The 25,043-nt window shown below is 51.6% G+C and overlaps 1 protein-coding gene across 20 annotated transcripts in view; it reads right to left on the bottom strand.

Annotated features, from left to right (window-relative positions):
* Positions 1-25,043, bottom strand: part of MROH1 (maestro heat like repeat family member 1) — a 72,906-nt gene that overhangs the window by 17,272 nt on the left and 30,591 nt on the right. For 18 of the 20 annotated variants that reach the window (XM_053558293.1, XM_053558302.1, XM_053558285.1 and 15 more), the window contains 17 exons: positions 21,215-21,293; positions 20,256-20,369; positions 17,106-17,179; positions 14,984-15,106; positions 6,995-7,102; positions 6,576-6,720; positions 6,420-6,460; positions 6,043-6,184; positions 5,681-5,733; positions 5,132-5,239; positions 4,728-4,847; positions 2,615-2,737; positions 1,725-1,871; positions 1,606-1,632; positions 616-735; positions 320-399; positions 40-154 (listed from right to left, as the gene is read on the bottom strand). In XM_053558293.1, the coding sequence (XP_053414268.1) occupies positions 40-154; positions 320-399; positions 616-735; positions 1,606-1,632; positions 1,725-1,871; positions 2,615-2,737; positions 4,728-4,847; positions 5,132-5,239; positions 5,681-5,733; positions 6,043-6,184; positions 6,420-6,460; positions 6,576-6,720; positions 6,995-7,102; positions 14,984-15,106; positions 17,106-17,179; positions 20,256-20,369; positions 21,215-21,293 (1,719 nt within the window). The remainder of the gene's footprint in view (positions 1-39; positions 155-319; positions 400-615; positions 736-1,605; positions 1,633-1,724; positions 1,872-2,614; positions 2,738-4,727; positions 4,848-5,131; positions 5,240-5,680; positions 5,734-6,042; positions 6,185-6,419; positions 6,461-6,575; positions 6,721-6,994; positions 7,103-14,983; positions 15,107-17,105; positions 17,180-20,255; positions 20,370-21,214; positions 21,294-25,043) is intronic. The other 2 variants (XM_053558297.1, XM_053558298.1) reach the window with 1 other exon arrangement.

Raw genomic sequence — 25,043 nt, 5'->3', positions numbered from 1 at the left:
CCACAGATGTGGGTACATAGCAGGGACATGTAGCAATACCTCCTCACAGCCCTGGTGCTCTCCCTGAGGCTCTGGCACCAGGGCCATGACACTGTGTAGACAGCCCTGGATCACGTCCGCCTGGGCCTGCTCCCCTAGTGCTGGCTCCAGAGAGCTGAGCTGGAAGTTAAGGACCAAGGCCATGACCCTGTAGCAGGCCCAGCCACCCAGAAACCTCTGGGCCTATGTGGACAGCACAGCCACCACCATGTTCAGCTGGCTCTGAGCCCAAGGCTGCAACCCCTCACAGCAAAGTACCCACATAAGCTGGGAAGGATACACTAGATGAGCACAGGTGAGCATGGCCTCCTTCCGGATGGGTGTCTTCAAGGTATTGGCAGGCTCTGCCCTGATGAGCTCCTGGCAAGGCAGCCGGAGGCTCAGCCCTTGGGGAGGTACCAGCTTTCCTCCCATCAGCCTCTCAAGCTCTGGTCTGTCCTCACAGGCCCCACACCCCATCCCTAAGCCATGTTCACACACTCGCCCTTTGGTCCTACCCTGTCCCAACCCACTGCTGCCAGCACCCATGATGCCATTCTCTGTCTCCTAGGAACCAGCCATGTCATTGGCACTCACCATCATCTGTGCCACCAGCTCTGCTTTCTTGGAGAAGTGGAAGGAGCTGGCCTGGGCACTACAGATGGCGTGGCTGACCATGCACGAGCTTCGGACTAGGCACAGCTTCAGGGCTGGGTCCTGGAGGGACACCAGCCACAGGAGGCCATCGACACTGCCCCAGGGCTCAGCCAGTACACACCCCTTTCCTCTTGCCACAGCTAGACAGCTGCTTTGTCTCAGACAAGCTCTCTGGCCAGTCCTTCTACGTGTCAAAGTCCACCTAGAGGATGTCCAGAGTCCCACCGTGTCTCTGTCCCAGGCACATGGCCCACCCTCCAGGCAGGGGGCCACCTTCCCTGTGGGCTCAGAGAGTGGTGAGGGGAGGTGTCCTGAGGACATACAGGGCCAGCCCTGCCATGTCTACAGCTGGGGAAAAGCATCTCTGAGAAGAGACCCACCCTCCATCCAACCCCAGGAGGGCTGGAGGGTCTGAGTGTCAAGGGGCCCCAATGTCCCCAGCCAGGATCTTGTCAGGTTAGTGCCAGAGATGCCAGAAGGGAAGCAAATCAGGGAGGTGAGAGGCCTCAACAGGCCAGTGAGGAGCCTCCTGCCACTGTTACTGGCTATGGGTCAGTCCCTCGCGGGTACGAGGGTGTAGAGAACTGCAGCCCCCAAGGCCAGGGAGCAGAGCCAGAGAGTCACAATCATGGGCCAGGGTTTCAGCCCAGTCTCTGGCTCCAAAAAGATGGCCAAAACTTCCCCTCTTGCCCACCCTCTAGGCAGGGCCCAAGCCAGGGCAAGAGCCCTGGACCCTGTTCCAGTCCTCAGAGGAGGGGCTGCTCCAAGGGAAGTGGGAACAGGGGAGGGTATGCTCTAGAATATTTTCCCACAGGCTGGGAGCGGGAGCCCTAGCAAGCTGCCCTCTGGCCCTGCCCCTGAGGCTCAACCCAGCCCAGAGAGCCGAGAGAAGAGAAGCAGAGAGCTCACACTCAGTTCCTACAACTGTACCTTGGTCTCTATCTTTATTCCCAGAACCTGAACAATGAAAAGTGAAATAAATTAAAATGGGAGAGCCTGGTCAGCAGCTCCCAAGGCCCCCTGTATGCACAGACTGCCATGGCGCCCACCTTGGTGCTGAAGCACCGGAACATGCCAGGCAGGATGTCTGACTCCACCCTGGCCAGCATCCCCTCGCGGGGCGCCCGTGCCGCCACGTGCCCGTAGCACAAGATCAGCCCACTCTTCACTTTTTCCACCTCATTCTCACTTCGATCCTGAGGGGCCAGAGGAAGTAGCAATTACAACTGATGCACTAGACGGAGCCTGGGAAACTCAGGCTCGCTGAAGTCCTTTAGGAAGGTCCAGAGCTGGTCATCAGCTGTGTGACCCAGCTGGCGGACAGCCCCACCTGAGCAGGGCCCTTGTTAGGGATAGCAGGAGGGGCCAGGGCCAGGACCAGGGCCGGACCCTATGGGGAGTGAGTGGCAGAAGGAAAAGGGCAGCGTGGTGGGTGAGCAGGAGGGAGACCGGGGCGCCCCAGCTGAGGCCTGTACCACATGTGCACGAGAAAAGGCTGGGAGGCCCCATGCCAAGTCCAGCCCTGCATTCTACACCTGGGTGGGGCCACAGTAGGAAGCCACCCCTCCTGGGTCCAGCCCTGGCTGTGGCAGCTTTGCCAGTGGCTTTGACAAAAGTGCAGCCTCCGCTGGCCACCAAGGAAGGTCTCTGGTCACCCTGTACTGGCTCCAGCTGCATTTGGTTCTGGAAGGCCTTCTGCCCCTCTCCTGGGGAGGGGGTCCACACATGCAGACCCTGCCCATACAAGGGCTAATGTCTGCTTTGTGCCCCACACCACACCCGCAGGGGACCCCCTGAGCTCACACTGGTGAAGAGGCAGAGCTGCCCTCAGAGGGGCAGAATCCCCCCAACTCATCATGACATTAAAGAATAGAGCAGGGGCTGAGAAACAAAACCAGACAGTCCTCCTCCACCCTAGCCATCAGGCTGACCTCTGTACCTTAAAAATGTTGAAAATGCCGATGGGTTTTCTAAACACAGCCGACCTTACAAAGTCTTCCAGCTGAGCCAGGGCATCCTCCAGGTGGGAGCTGGCACAGATCCCAAAGCAACATGCGAGGCCCTGGGGGGGACACACGGGGGTGCTCACACTGCACAAGGAGGAATCTGTCCCTACACTAGAGCTGTGTACAGGGAACAGCTCACATACACAGAATACCCACGTGTGTACATATATAGGTACACATGCACAGATGCATACAGTGCATGTACACACATGCACAGTATACACACAGCAGACAGCACATGCACACTGTACACATGTGCAGATGGTACACACGCACACTGCATACTGCAGATGGCACACGCGCGTGCTGCACAGTACAGACAGCACACACTGCATAGTGCAAAAGGCACACACTGCATACTGCAGACGGCACACACACACGCTGCACAGTACAGACAGCACACACTGCATAGTGCAGACGGCACACGCACACCCTGCACAGTACAGACAGCACACACTGCATAGTGCAGACGGCACACGCACACGCTGCACAGTACAGCTGGTACACGCTGCATACTGCAGACAGCACACGCACACGCTGCACAGTACAGACAGCACACACTGCATAGTGCAGACGGCACACACCGCATAGTGCAGATGGCACACACACACGCTGCACAGTACAGCTGGCACATGCTGCATAGTGCAGACATCACACGCCGCATAGTGCAGAGGGCACACGCACACACTACACAGTGCATACAGCTCACACACACACCACGCACAGTGCAGACGGCACACGACTTGCACAGTCCAGACATCACACGCACACCATGTACAGGGCAGACAGAACACGCGTGCACACACACCATGCACAGTGCAGACAGTACCTACACACCGTGCACGGTGCAGACGGCACACACACGCACACACTGTACACAGTGCAGGCGGCACACACACACCGTGCATGGTGCAGACGGCACACACACACACACACTGCACAATGCAGACGGCACACACACGCACACACCGTGCACAGTGCAGACGGCACACACACGCACACACCATGCACAGTGCAGAGGGCACACACACACCATGCACGGTGCAGACGGCACACAAACACTGTGAATGGTGCAGAGGGCACACACACGCACACACCGTGCACAGTGCAGAGGGCACACACACACTGTGCATGGTGCAGAGGGCACACACACACACACCGTGCACAGTGCAGAGGGCACACACACACCGTGCATGGTGCAGACGGCACACACACGCACACACCGTGCACAGTGCAGAGGGCACACACACAGCGTGCACGGTGCAGATGGCACACACACACCGTGCATGGTGCAGATGGCACACACACGCACACACCACGCACAGTGCAGACGGCACACACACCGTGCACGGTGCAGACGGCACACACACACCGTGCACAGTGCAGAGGGCACACACACACTGTGCATGGTGCAGAGGGCACACACACGCACACACCGTGCACAGTGCAGACGGCACACACACACCGTGCATGGTGCAGACGGTACACACACACTGTGCATAGTGCAGACGGCACACACACGCACACACCGTGCACAGTGCAGAGGGCACAAACACCGTGCAAGGTGCAGACGGCACACACACACTGTGCATGGTGCAGACGGCACACACATGCACACACCGTGCACAGTGCAGAGGGCACACACACAGCGTGCATGGTGCATAGGGCACACACACGCACACATCGTGCACAGTGCAGACGGCACACACACACCGTGCATGGTGCAGACGGTACAGATGCAGACAGCAGACCATGAACCCACATGTATGCTACACATTGTGGGCAGAAACAGTATACCACGCATACACGGTTATACACAAGTACACACATTGCACATGCAGATGCCAACAACTGCACATGTGTGTGCACACCAGACACACAGAGATGCAGAGGCACCTTGCATACACCTATGCACGTTTACACACCATGCACGACATACATGTCCATACACACACAACCACACACACACTCGTGCATGTGCTGGCTGCCTGAAAGAACAGAGGCGATGGCTGTCCTCCAACTGCCCACAGGGAGAGGGACGGACACCTCACGGTCTGCCTGCTCCTGGTATCGGGCTGTTTCCAGCAGCTCTTGAAGATGTTTTCTCACCACGTCCTTGCTGGAAGCAATGCCCAGGGTGGTCCCTATGCATTTGTACAGGAAGTGCTGAAATGAAGCCAGAGAATGAGGTTGTGCCTGGCTCCTGTGTAGGGGCGCCCAGCACTGCCACCCAGATGTGGGAGGGGCTGTTGGGAGCTACAGCGTGAGCCCCTGCAAGCACGCACTGGCAGAGCCTGGCAGCTTCTGGGGGCAAGAGGCAGGGACAGTGGGCTCCCGCGTCTCTCAGCCCTCTGCCACCAAGCCACAGAAGACAGACCCAGATAGCAAATGACATAGATTGAAGGCAGAGGCACCTGGAGCATGAGGCCCAGGATGGCCCAGCAGCCTACCTTCTCCTGGGGCGTCCCATTGTAACAGGGCAGTTGCCTGCACATCTCTAGGCTCAGCTGGCAGACCCACATGTTGTCAGAGACAACAGCCAGGGTGTCTCGCAGGAACTGTGGGGAAGGAGCACCCCTCAGGAGCAGGCTGGAGAAGGGCCTCAGATCTGGCCTGTCACCACCTGAAGGTCTTGGGGTGGCCCCTGTCAGGAGTCCAGGGGCAGTAGCAGCAGAGCAACGCCTGTGTGGTCAGCTGAGTGGGAGGCCTGAGGCGTGAACAGCTCTGGGCCAGGCAGGGGTAGAAGAGAAGGCCCAGTAGCCGGGAGTTTGGCCTTGGCTGCTAGAGGTTAAACGCTTGGTCCCAGCAGTCTGCAACAGGCAGAGGTCCTTGCCCAAGAGCTGCTGCCCGCACCTGTTGTTCCTCCAGCCACACCAGAAGGGTGAGGCAGGTGCGGTAACCATCGGAGGCTTGGGGGTACAGTCCTAGCACCTGCCACCCCACCCTCCCCACCCAACCCAGACGCCAACTCCACACCCTCAGCCTCTCATGTCTCTTACCAGCAGCAGCTTTTCTTCCCACTCCTTTTGGGGCAGGGTTTCCTCAGTATATTCTGAAACAACAGTTGTCCAATGGACCTATGCCCTGCCACACGAGGGGTCTTCAGAGCCCATACTTCCCCTGGGCTAGGCCACGCTCATCTTCTGGGGCTCTCCCCACTACTGCTCAGGGAATAGCAAGAGGCCTTTCAAGGCCCAGGCTGTTCAGGACCACAGTGGACATGGTCTGTTCCAACTTACCCAACCCTGGCCACATGGGCTAGCCCTGATGCTACCCAGGCAAGAGTGTGGTCAATAGTATTTGGTAAGCCCCGCCCCCCACTGAGTTCTGTCCTCCCTCCATAAACCCCACAGGGCCTCACCATCCAGGTACCCCAGCAGCAGGGGAATGGCTGTCTCCCACTGCTGACCCAGCAAAGGGTGAATGCTACGATGCAGGGCATTCAGGAGACGCAGCGAGGCTACCCCACGCCCATCCCCCAGGTAGGGGCTGGAAGACACAACCTGAAGGGGAACAGAGGGGGGAGCAGGGTCTGAGAAGGCAACTCTTGGCCCAGGCCCACACCTGTGCCTGTCTCTTCCGAAGCTAGGGATGCAGTGATGGAGGAGTGCCGGCCTGGTGTGTGCTCACTGAGAAGGCTATGCCCTCTCTAGGACACAGAGACTCCTTACATCCTCTGAAGGGCCTGGGGCCCAGCTGCCACCTCAGGAGGCACCTCCTGTGGGGCAGTGCACTCACCAGGAGTCTCGTCGCTACAGCATAGGGAGAAGGGAGCCTCACTGGAGACAAGAGATGAGGAAACAGTTACTCAAAGGGTAGCTTGGCTGCCCTTGGGGGTGGGATGGCCAAAGCTATGGCTTTGGTGGTCACGGGGGTGGGGGGGCTGTTGCGCACCGTGGGCACCCTGCTGGATGAGGAAGGCGTCGGCCCCCACCTCCTGCCTCTTCTGTGCCAGATGCAGGAGGCTCCTGCAGAGTGGAGTCAGGGCTCTGGTGAAGCGCAGGGGGACGAGGAATTCAAGCAGGTATGGCCAGAGGACCTGGAGGCAGAGGCAGCTCAGTGCCAGCAGGGCCTGGGCACCCCAGCTCCACACAATAGCCATAAAGGCCACAGGCCCCACTTGAGCTCAGAGTGCTGGGGGGAACCCTGTGCTTTGCCCTCCTGTGGCCAAGACGGCCTCTGAGCACTGCCCAGCCACCATTGCAAAATTCAGCTATCACCCAGGACCCAGGGTTGGGAGGGGGACATGGAAAATGCCAAGTGGGAGCATGGGGGTGAGGCTGGAGGGGAGGCCAGAGGTACCCTGAACTCACATCGCTCATCCTATCCATGGCGGTGCTAACCAGATACAGTGTGCGGATACTCATAGCCCGCACACTGTCAGCCACAATGTCCTCGCTGTTAGGGCCCAGATTCTCAGGCTGGAAGAGAAAGGGGCAGAAGGCAAGGCATGGGCGGAGCACTGTGTCTGCGTACCAAGGTTTGGGCAGCCATGCCTTGGCTTACAAAGACACAGCTATGTGGTGGCAAGGCAGGCCTCATCAGCCCCCCATGGAGATGCCTGTCACCCACCACAGACAGCGGACACTCTGCATTAACATTACCCAAGAAAACAGGCTCCCTAGCCCAGTTGCATCTGAAAAATAAACAAAACCCCTAACATTTCTTTTTGTGTGTGTTTGTGTGTGAGACAGAGTCTCATTTTGTTACCCTCGGTAAAGTGCTGTGGCATCACAGCTCACAGCAACCTAAAACTCTTGGGCTAAGGTGATTCTCTTGCCTCAGCCTCCCAAGTAGTAGTACTCGCCACAACGCCCGGCCATTTTTTTTTTTTTTTTTTTTGTAGTTGTCATTATTGTTTGGCAGGCTGGGGGCTGGGCTCGAACCTGCCAGCCCTGGTGTTAAGTGGCGGGTACCCTATCTCCTGAGCTACAGGCGACAAGCCCCTTAGCATTTCCTGTAAGATATTTAACTCCATAAAAAATAGGCCAGGCGCAGTGGCTCACACCTATAATCTCAGCACTCTGGGAGGCCGAGGGGCAAGAATCACTCAGGTCAGGAGTTAGATCATCTTTGGCAATAGGGAGATCCCATCTCTATAAGGAAACCAGAAAAATGAGCTGGGCATCATGGTGGGTGCCCATAGTCCCTGCTACTAAGGAAGCTGAAGCTGGAGGACTGCCTGAACCCAGGAATTTGAGGTTGCTGTGAGGCATGATGCTGTAGCCTGGGGAACCAAAAAAAAAAAAAGAAAGAAACCAAACAGAGCAACACAACTAGTAGGACACACAGGCAAAGGAGGTAGCCTAAAAACAAACTAGAAAATGGAAAAAATACTAATAATATGAACCAAGAACAAGGAAAAAAACCCAGGAAAATGATGTGAAAAATTATAATAGTTGAAATAGAGTTCAGTTCAAGAAATTCATAATGCACAGATATCACTAAAGAAGAAATTACCAATTCGGAAGAACAGACTGAAGAAGACTTCAAGGATGAAGAAATTTAAAAAGAATGGAGGAAGGAAAAGCTTAAGGACCTGAAAGGCAGCTGTGCCAGCAAGAGATAACAGGCAGAGCAGAATCAGAGAGCAGACAACTGAGGGCAAGAAGCAGTGAAGGAGACAAAAGGCACACGGGATGCATCTGAACAGGGCCCACAGTGCCATAGGCCAGGAAGGGGTGGGTGAGCAGGGAGCATGGGTGTGCTGCCACATGGAGAAGGCCCAGGGACACAAGAGCCGCTCACAGAGGCCCCCTGGCCAAGCACAGTACAGCCTGAGAGCTGAAACCCACAACAGAGGTGGCATCTAGACCCCCACCCTGGTCACCAGCTGCCACGAGTCCATACTGAAAATAGGCATGTGCACACAAGTCAGGCAAAGGTCTATCACAACAGAAAGCTAAAAAACTAAGCATTGGAACATTAATGGAGTTAGAAAGCCATTAACGGATGCTAAAACCAACTGACACTAACTCAAATCAGCAGCAGATATTGGCTCAGCCCCAATCTTGCCACAAACTGCCTACTATTTGCAAGAGGACAGCAGCTGTGAGTGCAGAGACCTCCCAGAACAAGTGGTCAGAGCTAAGGAGACCAGCAGTGTGACACACCTTTTTCCAGGAGAGTCAGTGTAAACTGCATCACTGGAATCAAATCATGAGGAAACACCAGCCCCACATGAGAAACATCTAGTAAAATAACTGGTCTGAACTCTCACAGGTATGTCCAGGTTGACAAACAAAGATAAGCAGGTACAAGACAAAATCACACACATACCCGGCTCTGAAAACAGCTGTAGGGACAGACAGTAAAATGTGAATATGGACTGTACCTCAGGCAATATCATGGCCTCAGTGTTAAATCTCATGATTTTGACAACTGGACTATGCTTGAGCAGAATAATGTCCTCCTTAGGAAATAAACACCAAGATACTTAGTATTAGGGACATGATGTCTCAAATGATTTCTCAGATGAGTTAAGGGAAAAAATGTGCACGCATGCACGTGTGTATGTACAAAACAGAGAATACCAAAGGTGTGACAGGAAGATGGTGGACTAAAATTTTATAATGTGGATGTGAAAATCCTCAACAAACTACTAGCAGACTGAATCCAACAATGTATAAAAATGGTTATACACCATCCTTATCCATTTATCCCAGGAATGCAAGGTTGGTTTAACATCTGAAAATCATCTCATGAAATGAACCATTATTGCTAGAATAAATAACAAAAACTGTGTGCTCATCTTAACAGACACAGAAAAAGTGCATGATAAAATTTAGTACCCCCCTGGGTGGCGCCTGTGGCTCAATGGAGGAGGGCGCCAGCCCCATATGCCGGAGGTGGCGGGTTCAAACCCAGCCCTGGCCAAAAACTGCAAAAAAATAAATAAAATAAATACATAAAATAAAATAAAATTTAGTACCCCTTCATGACAAAAATATTCAACAAGGGGGCGGCGCCTATGGCTCAGTCGGTAAGGCGCCGGCCCCATATACCGAGGGTGGCGGGTTCAAACCCGGCCCCGGCCAAACTGCAACCAAAAAATAGCTGGGCGTTGTGGCGGGTGCCTGTAGTCCCAGCTACTCGGGAGGCTGAGGCAAGAGAATCGCCTTAAGCCCAGGAGTTGGAGGTTGCTGTGAGCTGTGTGAGGCCACGGCACTCTACCGAGGGCCATAAAGTGAGACTCTGTCTCTACAAAAAAAAAAAAAAAATATTCAACAAGGTAGGAACAGAAGGGAATATCCTTAACAGCAAACCTCACACTTGGTAGTGAAGACTAACTACCCTCACGCTTAGAAAAGGAACAGATGAAGGTGCTTGTTCTCACCACTTTTATGAGGTCATTAAATGTAAAATGTCCGATTTCAAATCGTAAGTTTAGTTTATTGTATCTGAAACAAGAAGCAGTAGTGTTAATCAAAGTCTGCACCTCAACTATCGACAGTTTTGCCATCCTAATGGTAGCTTGTTTATTATGTTAGCAGCCAAGAAGCCTGGAGAGTGAGTGGTGATAAAATTGCAAAAGGCAAATTTCCACAGTTTGTTAAGAGGTGAATATTTTCCCCTGCAAGAAGTAACCCAGGGTGGCGCCTGTGGCTCAAACAAGTAGGGCGCTGGCCCTATATGTGGGAGGTGGGGGGTTCAAATCCAGCCCCGGCCAAAAACTGCAAAAAAAAAAAAAAAAGAAGTAACCCAAACCTGGGAGGAGTGGTGGTCAGTTGGTGCAAGGTCTGGGGAAAGCAGTGGATTAGACAGAAATTTCCAACTTCTGCAGTTTAAGGGTCAGTTGGTGCAAGACAGGTGGAGATGGTGGATGAGACAGAATTTCCAGCTTCTGCAGTTGGAGCAGCATCCCTGTTACCAGTCCCAGCTGCTTAACCACCAGTGTCCTCATCATGCCATCCAGTTGCTGCAGCAGACACCACTGTAACCTGCTGGGAGGTGTTGCAAAGCTGGACCACCAAACAGACACCATGAGCTTTCTTTGATGAATGTTCAATTTCATGCTGTGTTTGGCACTTCATTTTTATCCAGCAATTATGCCAAACACCTGCAGTTGTTAAGAATAGTGCATTTTTCGGTGCATCTTAGAATGGGTACAGGCGATTGCACTAATGTACACAGCTATGATTTAACAATAAAAAAAACAAAAAGAAAAAAAAAGAATAGTCCATTTTTCATCACACATAACAACATAGTACAGAAATGTTTGCCTTTGTGTCATGACAGCAAAGAAAGGCAAGTTTCAAGTTTTCTCTTCTGATACTCATTTAATTCATGCAGAAACCATCTATCCAGCTTCTTTACCTTGCTTATTTGTTTCAAATGGTCCAATACTGCTGTGATAGTAATGTCAGACCTTGCTGCTAATTCACACGTAGGTTGATGGCTTCACTCCCACTGTAGCTTTCAGCTCATCCTTATCCACCTTTGTCTCAGGTCAAGATTTTCAAGATTAAAATCACCAGAATAAAATTTCTCAAACCATCGACATACACTGTGTTCATTAGCCACATCCTTCCCAAAGACTTCACTGATATTTTGAGCTGTCTGTGCTGCATTTATTTCATAACAGAACTCATATTCCAAAATAACACAAATATTTTATGGTTTCACAAAAATTGCTCTAAAAAAATTCTGAAAGATAATCACAAACCAAAATGTGGGTTGGATGTTACCTTCATGATAAAAATAAAACAAGAAGTGTCAAAGTGAAATGTCAGAGGTATCAACTGGCAAACTCAGTACTTAATGAAATCAGATATTTCATCTTTAATAACCTTAATATTCAGCCGTCGCTGTCTAACGCCAGCACCGCCTCTAGCTCGCCCAGCTCCAGCCGAAGGAGAAGAGGGGTAAGTAAGGAGGTCTTTATACCATGGCTGGTACAAAGCAGACTGCCGGCAAATCCACCGGCGGTAAAGCATCCAGGAAGCAACTGGCTACAAAAGCCGCTCGCAAGAGTGCGCCCTCTACTGGAGGGGTGAAGAAACCTCATTGCCACAGGCCTGGTACTGTGGCACTCCGTGAAATAAGACGTTATCAGAAGTCCACTGAACTTCTGATTCGCAAACTTCCTTTCCAGCGTCTGGTGTGAGAAATTGCTCAGGACTTTAAGACAGATCTGCGTTTCCAAAGTGCAGCTATTGGTGATTTGCAGGAGGCAAGTGAGGCCTATCTGGCCTTTTTGAAGACACCAACCTGTGTGCTATCCATGCCAAACATGTAACAATTATGCCAAAAGACATCCAGCTAGTGCACCGCATACATGGAGAACGTGCTTAAGAGTCCACTATGATGGGAAAACATTTCATTATCAAAAAAAAAATTCTCTTCTTCCTGTTATTGGTAGTTCTGAACGTTAGATTTTTTTTTCCCCATGGGGTCAAAAGATACTGGAAAAATAGGGGACAGAAATCAGGTATTGGCAGTTTTTCCATTTTCATCTGTGTGTGAATTTTTATTTTTTTTTTTTGTGGTTTTTGGCCAGGGCTGGGTTTGAACCCGCCACCTCCGGCATATGGGACCGGCGCCCTACTCCTTGAGCCACAGGTGCCGCCCTGTGTGTGAATTTTTAATACAAAATGCAGAGATGTGCAGCATTAATGTAAGTCAAAATGTTTCAGTGAACAAGTTTCAGCAGTTCAACTTTATAACAATTATAAATAAACCTGTTAAATTTTTCTGGACAATGCCAGCATTTGGATTTTTTTTAAAACAAGTAAACTTCTTATTGACAGCAACTAAATGGTGTTTGTAGCATTTTTATCATACAGCAGATTCCATCCATTCACTATACTTTTCTAACTGATTTGTCCTACATGCAAGTATATGTTTTTAATGTTGTCTGTCTTCTGTGCTGTTCCTGTAAGTTTGCTATTAAAATACATTAAACCGGGAGGTGCCTGGGGCTTAAGGAGTAGGGCGTAGACCCATATACCAGAGGTGGTGGGTTCAAACCCGACCCCAGCCAAAAAACTGCAAATAAAATAAAATAAAATAAAACTTAAAAAAATACATTAAACTGTAAAAAAAAAAAAAAGCAAAAAACCTTAATATTCAACACTGTACGGGAGGTTCTTGCCAGGCAATTAGGCAAGACATAATAGTATTAATATGGAAATACTCCTCAAATGGATATGCTGATTTAATGTAATTCATATCAAAACTCCAGCTGACTTTGTAGAAACTGACAAACTGAGCCTATGATAAATTCATATGGAAATTCAAGGGACTCAGAATGGCCAAAACAATCTTGAAAAAGAACAAAGTTGGAGGAAGGCTTGGCACCCATAGCAGAGTGGTTATGGCACAGGCCACATGCACCGAGGCTGGTGGGTTCGAACCTGGCCTGGGCCAGCTACACAACAATGACAACTGCAACAACAAGAACAAAAAAAAGAAAAAACAGCCAGGCATGTGACAGGCGCCTGTAGTCCCAGCTACTTGGGAGGCTGAAGCAAGAGAATTGCTTAAGCCTAAGAGTTTGAGGTTGCTGTGAGCTGTGACACCACAGCACTCTACCAAGGGTGACATAGTGAGACTCTGCCTCAAGAAAAAAAAAAAAGGAAAAGAAAAGGATAAAGTTGGAGGACTTACACTTCCCAATTTCAAAATTTACTGTGAAGCTACAAGTGATCCAGGCAGGGTGGTGCTGGCCTTACGTGAAAGGGCAGATGGTGCAAGAAAGGGCAACCCTAGCCTGCCTCTGGGGACTTGGCTTTTTAAATTTCTTAATTGTGACAAAATACACATATAATTACCACTTTAGCCATTTTATTTATTTATTTATTAAGAGACAGAGTCTCACTTTGTTGCCCTCGGCTGATTGCCATGGTATCACAGCTCACAGCAACCTCAAACTCTTGGGCTCAAGCAATTCTCCTGTCTCAGCCTCCCAAGTAGCTGAAACTACAGGTGCTAGCCATAATGCCCGGCTATTTTTTTTTTTTTTTTTTTGTGGTTTTTGGCTAGGGCTGGGTTTGAACCCACCACCTCCGGCATATGGGACCGACGCCCTACTCCTTGAGCCACAGGCGCCGCCCTATGCCCGGCTATTTTTAAGAGGCAGGGTCTCGCTCTTGCACAGGCTGGTCTCGAACTCCTAAGCTCAAGCAATCCACCTGCCTCAGCCTCCCAAAGTGTTGGGATTACAGGCCTGAGCCATTGTGGCTGGCCCACTTTAGCCATTTTAAAGTGTGCGGTATGGTGGCACTGACCACATTCACACCCCGTGCAACTGGCACCATCGCCTGTCTCCAGAACTTTTCCATGTTCCCAAACAAACTCTGTCCCCTTTAAACACAAGCTCATGATTCCCTCCTCTCCCAGCCCTGTCTACCTTCTCTCTCTCTCTGAATTTCACCACTTTAGGGACTTCACACAGTGGGGTCTCACAGCATTTGTCTTTTTGTGACTGGCTTACCTTGCTCACCACAGTGCCCTCCACACTTGCCATGCTGGAGCATGTGTCAGAATGCCTACCCAATTCAAGGATGAATAGCACACACCACATTTTGTGCACCCACTAATTACTCTTTGGACATTTGAGATGCTTGACATGGGTTGCTATTAACATGGGTGTACAAATAGCTCTTTAAGACCCTGCTTTCAATTCTAACATTAAAATAAATCTTTAAATCTAAAATATTTAGTATCAATAGACTAGAACAGGCTAATCCTGGCTCTCTCCAGTTTTAATGACACATGATGCTGCCCTGAAGATGTCACTGGTAAGTGGACCTCCTGAGAATACGACAGGGGCAGCCAGAGCCTCCTGGCCAAGGGCCTGCACTCTTGGGAGGGGCAGAGTCACAGCACACCCACCCAGACCTCTGCACTCCACTGCAGCAAGACAAATGCAGACATGCCACTTGGCAGCACAGTGATGGGCAGCACAGGAGCACATGGAGCCATGTCTCTGTTCTGAGCTATCTCTGCAGACAGGTGGGCTCCACTGACTGGAAGAAGCCAGGCCCAGGGCCAGAGGGGCACCAGCACCTTGTGGCTTATTCTTGCTCTGTTCTACCTCACTCTCCTTCAAGAAGAAATTGGCATATGTTTAGAAGCTTTTAAAATTAAAAATCCCCAAAGAAAGGCAAATCTCTATCCTCTGCTTCTGTGTGCTGAAGTGTGGGAGCTGCAGAGTGGCTGTGGGGGGTGGTGCAGAGACCCTCTCAGAGGCCACAGGCAGCCTCTACATGCAGATGTAGGCCCACGTATTGAACCTATGACACGGGCCTGACAGAAGCCAGTGTGATGTGGCTCAGAGCCAGGTGGGGTGCAGCCCTTACCTCCTGCTCAGGAGGCAGTGCGCACTGCTGCACCAAGTACTCGACCATCACCTCACCTCCGGGCTGTTCCAGGTAGCCGTGGTGCGCCATGGCACTGATCACCTGCACCACAGCCCGCTTCACCTGCCAGAACCAAGGACAGGTCAGAAAGAGGCCACAGATGGAGACCACCACCCCAGGCCAGTGCAGGCAGAACTCCACCCACTAGGCCCATACCCTTCACCTACACTTGCACCTGTATCTGCACCTGTGTTCTTAGGCCCTCGGCTTCATGGGGGCTATTCTAGCTCCTGACAACAGACCTTGTGGGTGTGCTCAAGTCTATAGGGGCCTATTTTCCTCCCATTACCCTAATACCTCCCACCTCTCCCCAACGCTCACTGCTGGGCCCTTAGAAACCTCTTCTATTCGATTAGCGCCTGTGGCTCAGTGAGTAAGGCGCCACAGCCCCATATACTGAGGCTGGCAGGTTCAAACCCAGCCCCGGCCAAACTGCAACAAAAAAATAGCCGGGTGTTGTGGCGGGTGCCTGTGTCTCAGCTACTCCGGAGGCTGAGGCAAGAGAATCGCCTAAACCCAGGAGCTGGAGGTTGCTGTGAGCTGTGAGGCCATGGCACTCTGAGACCAAGGGTGATAAAGTGAGATTCTGTCTCTAAAAAAAAAAAAAAAGAAAGAAAGAAACCTTCTCTATTTACTAGTCCCTTCCTTCGTCCACTTCCATCCAGCTTCACGCCAACTCTATGAGGGCAGCTGTGCTGAAGGCCCCGCAGTAAAGCCGCCGTGCCCAGCCTCCTGATGCTGGCTGCTGTACCTCCCGGTCTCCCTCTCCCCGACTCCCTGCCAGCTCCTGTGTGGCCCCCAATCCCCCCTGGGAAGTGCTGCCACCCTGGCTGCCTGCCCCTCTAGGTGACAGCCTATTGCGCCAACAGCCCAGGAAGCTCTGTACCATGTGAATGGCCTTGCACAGTATCTCCGCCTGGCCCTAAGAAGCATGGCCAGTCCAATGTGACTAAAAACAGCCACCCCTTCCCCCATATAGGTGCTGGCCCTGCCCCTGGCCCCATGCTGCATCTTCTTTGGGAACTTCCTCCCCTGCAGTGACACTGCTGCTGCTGCTGACCTCAGGTCAGACATCACTCCCCAGACCCTGTCCATGTCCTCTCAACAACACATGTGTGTCTAGAGTGGCTATTGGGGGAACAGATGGATCTGAAGGAGGGGCAAACCGCTTGGTGTGTCAGCTGTCACACAGCTGGGCCCTTGGGAGGAGCTGTAAGACCCAACTGGGCTTGTCAGGGAGAACATCCCTGATAAGAGAAGGGGTTTGTGGGCTGTGTAGAGGACCCTGCAATAGATGTAAGTTGGGTCCATTTCAGTAGCTTCTAAATAAACAAGAAACTCTCACAGAAGGTCCCCAAGCCCCAGGACCAGCACAAAGGCTGGGACAGGCCCCAGAAAGAGCCAGCAAGCCCCTGGCTAACCTACGGTAGAGGTAAGGACCCCCCTTGCCCAGTGAGGGGCCCAGCCTCTGCCCTCAGCACCTGCGAGGTCATCACTACGGCCCAGAATGTTCTGCCGGATAAGAACATCCTTGTCTACCTGGGGACCTCGGGCCACACCCGGTGGCCTAACCCTGTGATCTCAGTGGGGGCTTTGGGCCATGTGGCCTCTGCTGCACCTCCAGAGGGGCTGGAGACAGCTCAGCCGTGTGGAAGGCTGGCCAGATCCACAGACAGAGCCCCAGGGAAGATGCAGGCGCCGTGCATGCTGATACCCACAACCAGGGCTGGTAGCCCCAGTGGGGGAACACCCAGAGGCTCTACCCCAAGCACCGCGGACCTGGGCTGATTTTGCTTTGCGCCTGTGCCCTATAATCAGCCACGGCTGTGAGTGCACAGCTCTCATGGGCCCCACTGGTCCTTCAGTGAATTTCTAAATGGCGGTTCTGGGAAGCTACCTGGACTTGAGACTGGGGCCTGGGTGAGTCTTAGGGACCGCTCCCCACCTGCACACCAGGCCAACTACCCCAAGAGCAGCCAGGGCAGAGTGCCAGCAGCACATACTTAGCAGTACACAGCACTACGTGGCTGCTCGTGCTGGAGGGTGCACCTGTCTGGCTCACCTGAGGGTTGGGGTCCAGGAGAGGGAGCCGCATGGAAGAGAGAATGAAAGGCTTCTGAGCTTCCATCTGAGCAGCTGCAGAAACAGAGAGAGATCAGCCTTCCTGCTGAGGCCAGCTGCCCAGCACCTGGAGCACAAGGCCACATGCTGGGCCCAGCCTCAGGTAGACCCGTCTGGGAAGTGGGAGGGCACACGCAGGACACACCCATGCCCCTGTAGGGACAAAAGATCTTTTTTCCCAAATGACATCATTTTACTGTATTGAAAAGCTAACAAGCCAGCCTGAGCAAGAGTGAGACCCACTCTCTACTAAAAATAGAAAAACTAGCTGGGTGTTATGGGGGGCACTGCCTGAAGTCCCAGCTACTTGGGAGGCTGAGGCAAGAGAATCACTTAAGCCCAGAAGTCTGAGGTTGCTGTGAGCTGTGACACCACAGCACTCTACCGAGGGCGACAAAGTGAAACTCTTGTCTCTTAAAAACAAACAAACAAACAAACAAACAAACCAGGGTGGTGCCTGTGGCTCAGTGGGTAGGGCGCTGGCCCCATATACGGAGGGTGGCAGGTTCAAACCCAGCCCCGGCCAAATTGCAACAAAAAAATAGCCGGGTGTTGTGGCAGGCGCCTGTAATTCCAGCTACTTGGGAGGCTGAGACAAGAGAATCTCCTAAGCCCAGGAGTTGGAGGTTGCTGTGAGCTATGTGATGCCACGGCACTCTACCAAGGGTGATGGACTGACTGAGACTCTGTCTCAAAAAAAAAAAGAAAAAAAAAAAAAACAGTTGGAAGTGATTGCAATTTGAGAACATCATGGAAGCACAGTGACAGAGGGGGTCTGAGCATGCAGCAGGGCCTCCAAAATACCCGACAACTGCGTGCAACTGTGTTGAGTGTGCAATGCCTGGTGTGGCATGCATAATGCACAGGGAGGCCCAGAGACCTTGCACAGGCTAGTCCTGCTGCTTCTGTGGTATGGAGCGGCTCCCATGCTCACCAGTGAGTTTGCCGAATAATGTGCATGAGACGAACACACAGCACATTCTCAGAACAGCAAAATGGGAAGTTTTTTTTTTTTTGTTTTTTTTTTTTTTTGTAGAGACAGAGTCTCACTGTACCGCCCTCAGGTAGAGTGCCGTGGCGTCACACGGCTCACAGCAACCTCTTAACTCTTGGGCTTACGCGATTCTCTTGCCTCAGCCTCCCGAGCAGCTGGGACTACAGGCGCCCGCCACAACGCCCGGCTATTTTTTGGTTGCAGTTTGGCCGGGGCTGGGTTTGAACCCGCCACCCTCGGCATATGGGGCCGGCGCCCTACTCACTGAGCCACAGGCGCCGCCCAAAATGGGAAGTTTTCACCCCAAAATTATTACAGGCACCAAGACTTGAGAGCCACCTCGATGGCAATTTGCCAGAACAATGGGTAGAATGGTTGAGTTTCCTCCACGATCTCCTGATTTAACACCCCTTGACTTCTACCTGTGGGGACCTTCCAGGGTGTAGAAAACAAGGGCGCCTGTGGAATAACCTGAAGCAGCACACACAGCGATGCACGTGGACACCTGGTCAGCACTGCTGGCCGCAGAGGTGTCTGGACACTGGTTATCACCACTCTGAGCATCTCTTGTAATTACAGAAGTCAAACATGACTTGTGTTCATCTTTTGTTATCAGTATATATTGAGTATTACAATTTTAATACTCAGGTAAAAAACCAAGTTTTTTCCTTTCTTAAAACACATATACCTTTTTTTGGCACCCTCTATATAGCAGGCTACGTGTGGTCTCTATCACATATTGCCTGTTTGCTTCGATTCCACTGAAAGAGTGGCCGCCTCCTGAGCAGACAGGCTGCACACGCAGGCCGCAGGCCTCACACATCCACAGCCACTGGGAACAGACCCGTAACAGGGACACCAAAAACCACAAACTCATATGGGAAAGATGTTATTTTTTTTTTAAGCCAAGGGACATTCTACAAAACAACTGATTTCAATCCCTTAAAGAAAAGGACTCTCTGTGGTCAAACAAACCTAGCAAACAACTAACCTAAACCACAATACACCCCTGATAAGGTCTCCCATGAGGGGCCACCAGCCAGTCACCCTGTGACAACAGAACTGTGCAGCTCCGAGTGCCCTGGCAGTGTGCTCACATGGGGAGCACAGGCCTGGAGGGCACTCATGGGCACACGGGGCTGTCTCATGCCAGCTGTCTAAGCAGGTGACAGCCATCAACTTCTTGTGACAGCCAATGGGCACTACTCTTCTCACTTCTATAAAGTCTGTAATGTGCACGTGGAAACTGAGCACAGCATGGACACTGGTGACTGGGAAGGTGGCAGAGGGGGCATAGAGGGTGCTGGGCGTGGGGTGTGAGCTGCCTCAGTCTGGGAGCATGGGAGGCTCTACTCCTCACTGTGCAGCCCGTTGGCATAGTCGAACTATACTTGGACCTCAGGAATATACACAAATTAAAAACTTTTTTAAAGCTTGGAATTTTTACAAAAAAAAAAATTGAGAAAATGTTTACAAGAATTCAAAGCAGGATGCTAGGGCCGGGCACAGGGGTACAGAGTGCTAGGATTACAGGAGGCCACAATGGGAGGATGAGGTGGGTGGATTGCCTGAGCTCACAAGTTAGAGACCAGCTTGAGCAAGTGCAAGACCCAGTCTCTAAAAATAGCCGGCTGTTGTGGCAGGCGCCTGTAGTCCCAGCTACTTGGGAGGCTGAGGCAAGAGAAGTGCTTGAGCCCAAGAGTTTGAGGTTGCTGTGAACTGTGATGGCATAGCACTCTACCGAGGGTGACAAAGGAAGACTCTGTCTCAAAAAAAAAAAAAAAAAAAAGCAGGATGCTACTTTTTTTTTTTTTTTTGGCCGGGGCTAGGTTTGAACCTGCCACCTCCAGCATATGGGACCGGCACCCTACTCCTTGAGCCACAGGCGCCGCCCACTTTTTTTTTTTTTTTTTTGCAGTTTTTGGCCAGGTCGGGTTTGAACCCACCACCTCTGGTGTATGAGGCCGGTGCCCTACTCCTTGAGGCACAGGCACCACCCAGGATACTACTTTTCTACTAAGGATGGACCATAACTGCTTTTCCCAGGCACAAGGTTCAGGTGGACCCAGCTGGCCTGGCGGGCACGGGGGCACTCACCAGCTGAGTTGATGGTGTGCTTCAGAATCTGCAGGGTGCCCACGCGGAGTCTCTCATTGCTGGTGTCCAGCCTGGGCAGCAGGAAGGCCAGGAGGCGGCTAGGCGCATTGCGGGCTGCAGAGCAACACACACCCATCAGGCTCTGTGCATAGGTGCCCATCCACACGCCAGGCCTGTGCCTGCAATTCCGGAGGTGGTTGTGCCACCGTGCCCATCTCACACCTGGAGTGCCCACGTGCTTTCTAGCACACAGGGGAGAGTGAAGAATCATTGTGTATGTTGTGAGAAGCCAGGGCTGCCTGACGGCTCAGCAGGGCCCTGATGGCTTATCTGGGGCCTCAGGTGAGGGACCCAGGAGGCTGGGCATCACACAGGGCAGGTGGAGGCACTGATGCTTGGCCACTTGGATCTGGGCACTCAGTCCAGCTCCTCAGGCATGTAGGGACCACAGGAGGTCCTCCTGACCCTCTTGGCTCCAGGCTAGTCTAAAGCTAGGGGAGAAGGCCATGCGCGGTGGCTCACACCTGTGAAGGCAGATACTGCACAGGTCTGGGAGGCCCCAGTGTTCCCCTTCTGATCAGCTCCCAGCAGTACAAATGCTGCTGGCCCAAGCAGTGTGAGAGTCCTGGGTGCAGGCCCCTCCCTCCGTGCTCATGCCCTTTGGGACTGCCGACTGTGGCCAGTGCAGGGTATGAGGACAGCTCCGGTAGACTAGGACCCAATGGTCCAGGTGCCACGGCCCCTACTGGCAGGGTCACACAGGACCAGACTGGGTGAGCAGGGCCACAGCCATACTCCAGGGCAGACAGGGCAGGGGAGCAGGCCCTGCCAGGGTGTGGACTGGGCAGACACACTCCTGCCTGGAAATTAGATCCCAGGCAGGGCCAGGCAGAGGTGGGCAGAGAGACACCTCAGCCCAGCCCCTACCCACACACCCTGCAGCCCGCTCCGTGGCTCACCCAGCACAGTGAAGCAGCGCAGCACCTCCTTCTGGTTGCTCATCACCAGGGGGCTCAAGGACTCCACAGGCACACAGATCTGCTCCAGGGAACAGAGGGCAGGGGTTATGGATAGCACTGCCACCCTGGGGCCCAGCTAGGTGGAAGGAAGCACTTGTGTCTGCTAAAGATGCTGGTCCCAAGCAGCATCTTGGAGGAGAGGTCTAGGCGTAGGCCACCGTCCAGCCCATTCTCAGCCCGGCATGGGGCCAGCCAGGCCCTGGCTATAGGCTACTCTTGCCCCAGGTGATCAGAGGTGCTTCAGGGACCAGCCCAATCCCTCCGCAGTAGGAGAGGGACGGAGACATCAACTGGCCCTCAAGTCTCCAGGGAAAAGCTGCCTTCCACACCCACCCTCCCAGCAGCTGGGAGAGGACATTCCCCAGGGACACTTGTGTATGAGAAAGGAGACAGTCTCTTGGCCCCTGGGCATGCATGTCTGGGTCACAGGCTGGGCATCACTAATCTCTAGAATATATAACATAAAGTACTAAAAACCAAAATATCTAGAGTTCATTTACTCAAAAAAAAAATTTTTTTTAAGTTGTATTGGTAAAAAGTAAAGTAAAAACCAAGGCTGCTAGCAGATGTGTCTCTGGTCTCCACAGACCCTCACGTGACATTCCAGGTACCATGTGCCTCCTTGGTATCACAGCAAAAGACACCAGCGTGGCCTAAAAAAGGGCTCCAAAGCACCAAGAAAAGGCTCCAGAACCAAGGGCTCCACCCCATCCTGGACTCCTGGTTCTGAGAACTGCCAGGAAGCAGCGTGGGATGGAGATGCTGGTCCCTGGGCTCTGATGTGGTTCCTTGTCATTTCAATTGTAAAGACCAAATCCAATAGTAAAAAACGCTGCCTGTTTCCTCAGACAACTCACTCTGCAGCTGCCATGTCATAAGAACACTCAAGCAGCCCTGTAGAGTCCATGTGGCAGGAACTGAGGCTACGGATCACCAGCCATGTGAATAAGCTCCCTTGGAATTGAGTCCTCTAGCCCCACTCGAGCCTGCAGATGACACAGCCCCAGCCCACTATAAGACTGCAGCTCCCTGGGGGCAGAGTCAGAGCTGCTCAGCTGAGCTGCTCCTGAATTCCAGATCCAGTGGGACTGGGAGAGCAGATCAATGTCCAAGGCGGTTAAGTCCTGTGGTGGCTGGTTACATAGCAGTAGTTAACTAATGCAGATGGGTGCACATCTGGAAAAGTTATGTTGCATTCTCACTCATTTCTTCCCTAAAATCCATTCCAGTTGGATTAAATAATAACATTACAGGGGAAATGGAGAGTACTTGAAATATAATCAGGGAATTTAGCAGGCTTTTCTATGCTTAACAAAACTGGAATCGTAACAAAAGAGGTAAATGAGCATGTAAAAATGAAACAATTTTACATGGCAAAAAACCCAACTAAAACATGAAGGACAAGGTAGGAACAAGCATTTGTAGGTATATAATACAAGGCTACAGAACGACTACAGATCAAGATGAAAAAAAATTCTAAAATGCACAAAACGCACCAATGGACAGCCAAAGAAGAACTTACACATTTTTCTGCCTTTTCACCTTCTTGAGTCTTTGTACACTGACATTTCCCCTTCAAACCCATGCTCCATGCCTGTTCCCCTCAGGGACAGTCATTCTCATTGTTTCTATAGTTCACACACATCTGTGCTGCTCTGTGTTATAAAGGTAATGCTGGGCCACATCTCTCATTTTCCTGCCCCTGTGAGGTTTCAGAACCATTAGCCTGTTCTGTATGAAGGTCTTGGGCATTCCCAGCTTGTCCCCAGATGCTGCATAGCAGGCTTCTGGGGCTGCTGTAAACGGGACATGTTCATACTTTCTAGTTGTCATACTGATGTAAAAAAAAAAAATGCTATTGATATTCATAGGTTGGTTTTGTAAACAGCTCCCTTGCTCAACTCACCAGTTTTTTTTGTGTGTATGTGTTTAGACAGGGTCTCTCTCTGGCACCCAGGCTGGGATGCAGGGGCCTCAGCAAAGCTATGCAGATTCCACCACCTAGGCTCAGTGATCCTCTTGCCTCAGCCTCTTGAGTGCTAAGTGAAGACAGTGGCACAGGACAAACCCATTGTGAGGGCAGAGGCCCTTCCTATCCTGGCCTTAAGGGGAATGCACCCAACACTTCCTGTTGGTGATGTAGGCGAAGGGTTTAGGTGCACAAACTTTATCAGCCCAGGGAGGGGGGATCCTTTCCAATCCTACTTGCAAAGAGTTTTAAATAGAAAAGATATCAGAAGTTTCTTCTGCATCAAGTGAACTCAGACAATATTTTTCTTGGGGCTATTACTGCAAGCCTATTTCTCTAGCTAAGCCCTTCTTTATGAGATGGTGTGAAAAGTACAGTGCTGGGTTCAGTTAGCTGTCATTTCATACAAGATCTTCACATCTGTATTCAGAAGTATACACTACATTTTTCTTGTGTGGTTCTGACTTAGATTTGTAATCAAGGGCAGCCTCCCAGAGTGAATTAGCTAAGGGGTAAGCGTGGCTCCCACCACTGGGCAGCACACTGCCGGCCTGGGGCACTCAGTAGAATGGTCACTAAGTGGACTGGGAGGTACCAAGGTAACTACACCCCAGAGAGATGCCAGCAGTTCCCTGCCCTGAAGTGCAGCGTGGATTTGCCCTGACTGCTCAGGAGCTGCTCTGATGTCCCGTAGTACCTTCAGTTACCTGCAGTGGGAAGTCCCACCTGGTCGGACTCATCCTACCATTAACATAACATGGAGCTGCATGCACAGGAGCTCAGAGACCACCCTGAGCAAGGGTATGACCCATCTCTACTAAAAATAGAAAAATTAGCCTGGTAGGTGCCTATAGTCCTCGCTACTTGGGAGGCTGAGGCAGGAGCATCACTTGAGCCCAGGAATGGGAGGTCACAGTGAGCTATGACACCACTGCACTCTCACCTAGAAAACAGAGTAAGACCCTGTCTAAAACAAAACGAAAACAGCTGAGCACAGTGGCTCCCACATGTAATCCTAGCACTCTGGAAAGTCAAGACAGGTGGATAATCCCAGCACTCTGGAAAGCTGAGGTGGGTGGATCGCCTGAGTTCAGGAGTTCAAGGCCAGCCTGAACAAGAGTGAGACCCTGTCTCTGCTACAAATAGAGAAATTAGCCAGGCATTGTTTTGGGCACCTATAGTCAGCTACTCAGGAGGCTGAGGCAAGAGGATCTCTTGAACCCAAGTTTGAGGTTGCTGTGGGCTATGTCTCTGTCTCAAAAAATAAAAAATTAATTACAAATTAAAAACAGAAACAAAAAACCTGAGTTGTACAATAGCCTATGATGATGCTACTGTGCCTGCCTGAACTGTCTCATTGTGAAATAAGCAAATGTTTGCTGTGGACCTGCAGCACTCCCGGGGTTGGGTGGTGATGGTGGTGCAGAATGTGGATTTTACAAGAGCCTCCAGTGAAGAAGCTCTCCAGCTGCCCACGAGTAAATGTAGTAAGTAACCTCCAAAAACCTCATCTAACTCGCCACAACGCAGGAATTGTCCTAGCCACTCCTCGTCTCCCAGCTCTCTCAGTTAAGGAGGTAGGAGGTCTCTATACTACCCCAGGATTCCCCAAAACAGCAACTCAAAACTTCTTCTCATTTCCAAATCAACTTGTACAGGACAGGAACTGATTATTTCTCAAATGTTTCTCAATCTTAAAACCTTTTGGGTCCTGGGTTTGTTTTAAGGAAGGAAGGTCTTGGAATATTATCCATTTCTTTATTAGTTTATTCTTATTTAAGTTTTCCAATTCTAGTACCA

This window comes from Nycticebus coucang, chromosome 13 (genome assembly GCF_027406575.1).
Source record: "Nycticebus coucang isolate mNycCou1 chromosome 13, mNycCou1.pri, whole genome shotgun sequence".
NCBI classification, from domain to species: domain Eukaryota; kingdom Metazoa; phylum Chordata; class Mammalia; order Primates; family Lorisidae; genus Nycticebus; species Nycticebus coucang.
Note: the sequence above shows the minus strand (reverse complement) of the source record. Positions and strands in the feature narration are given on the sequence as shown.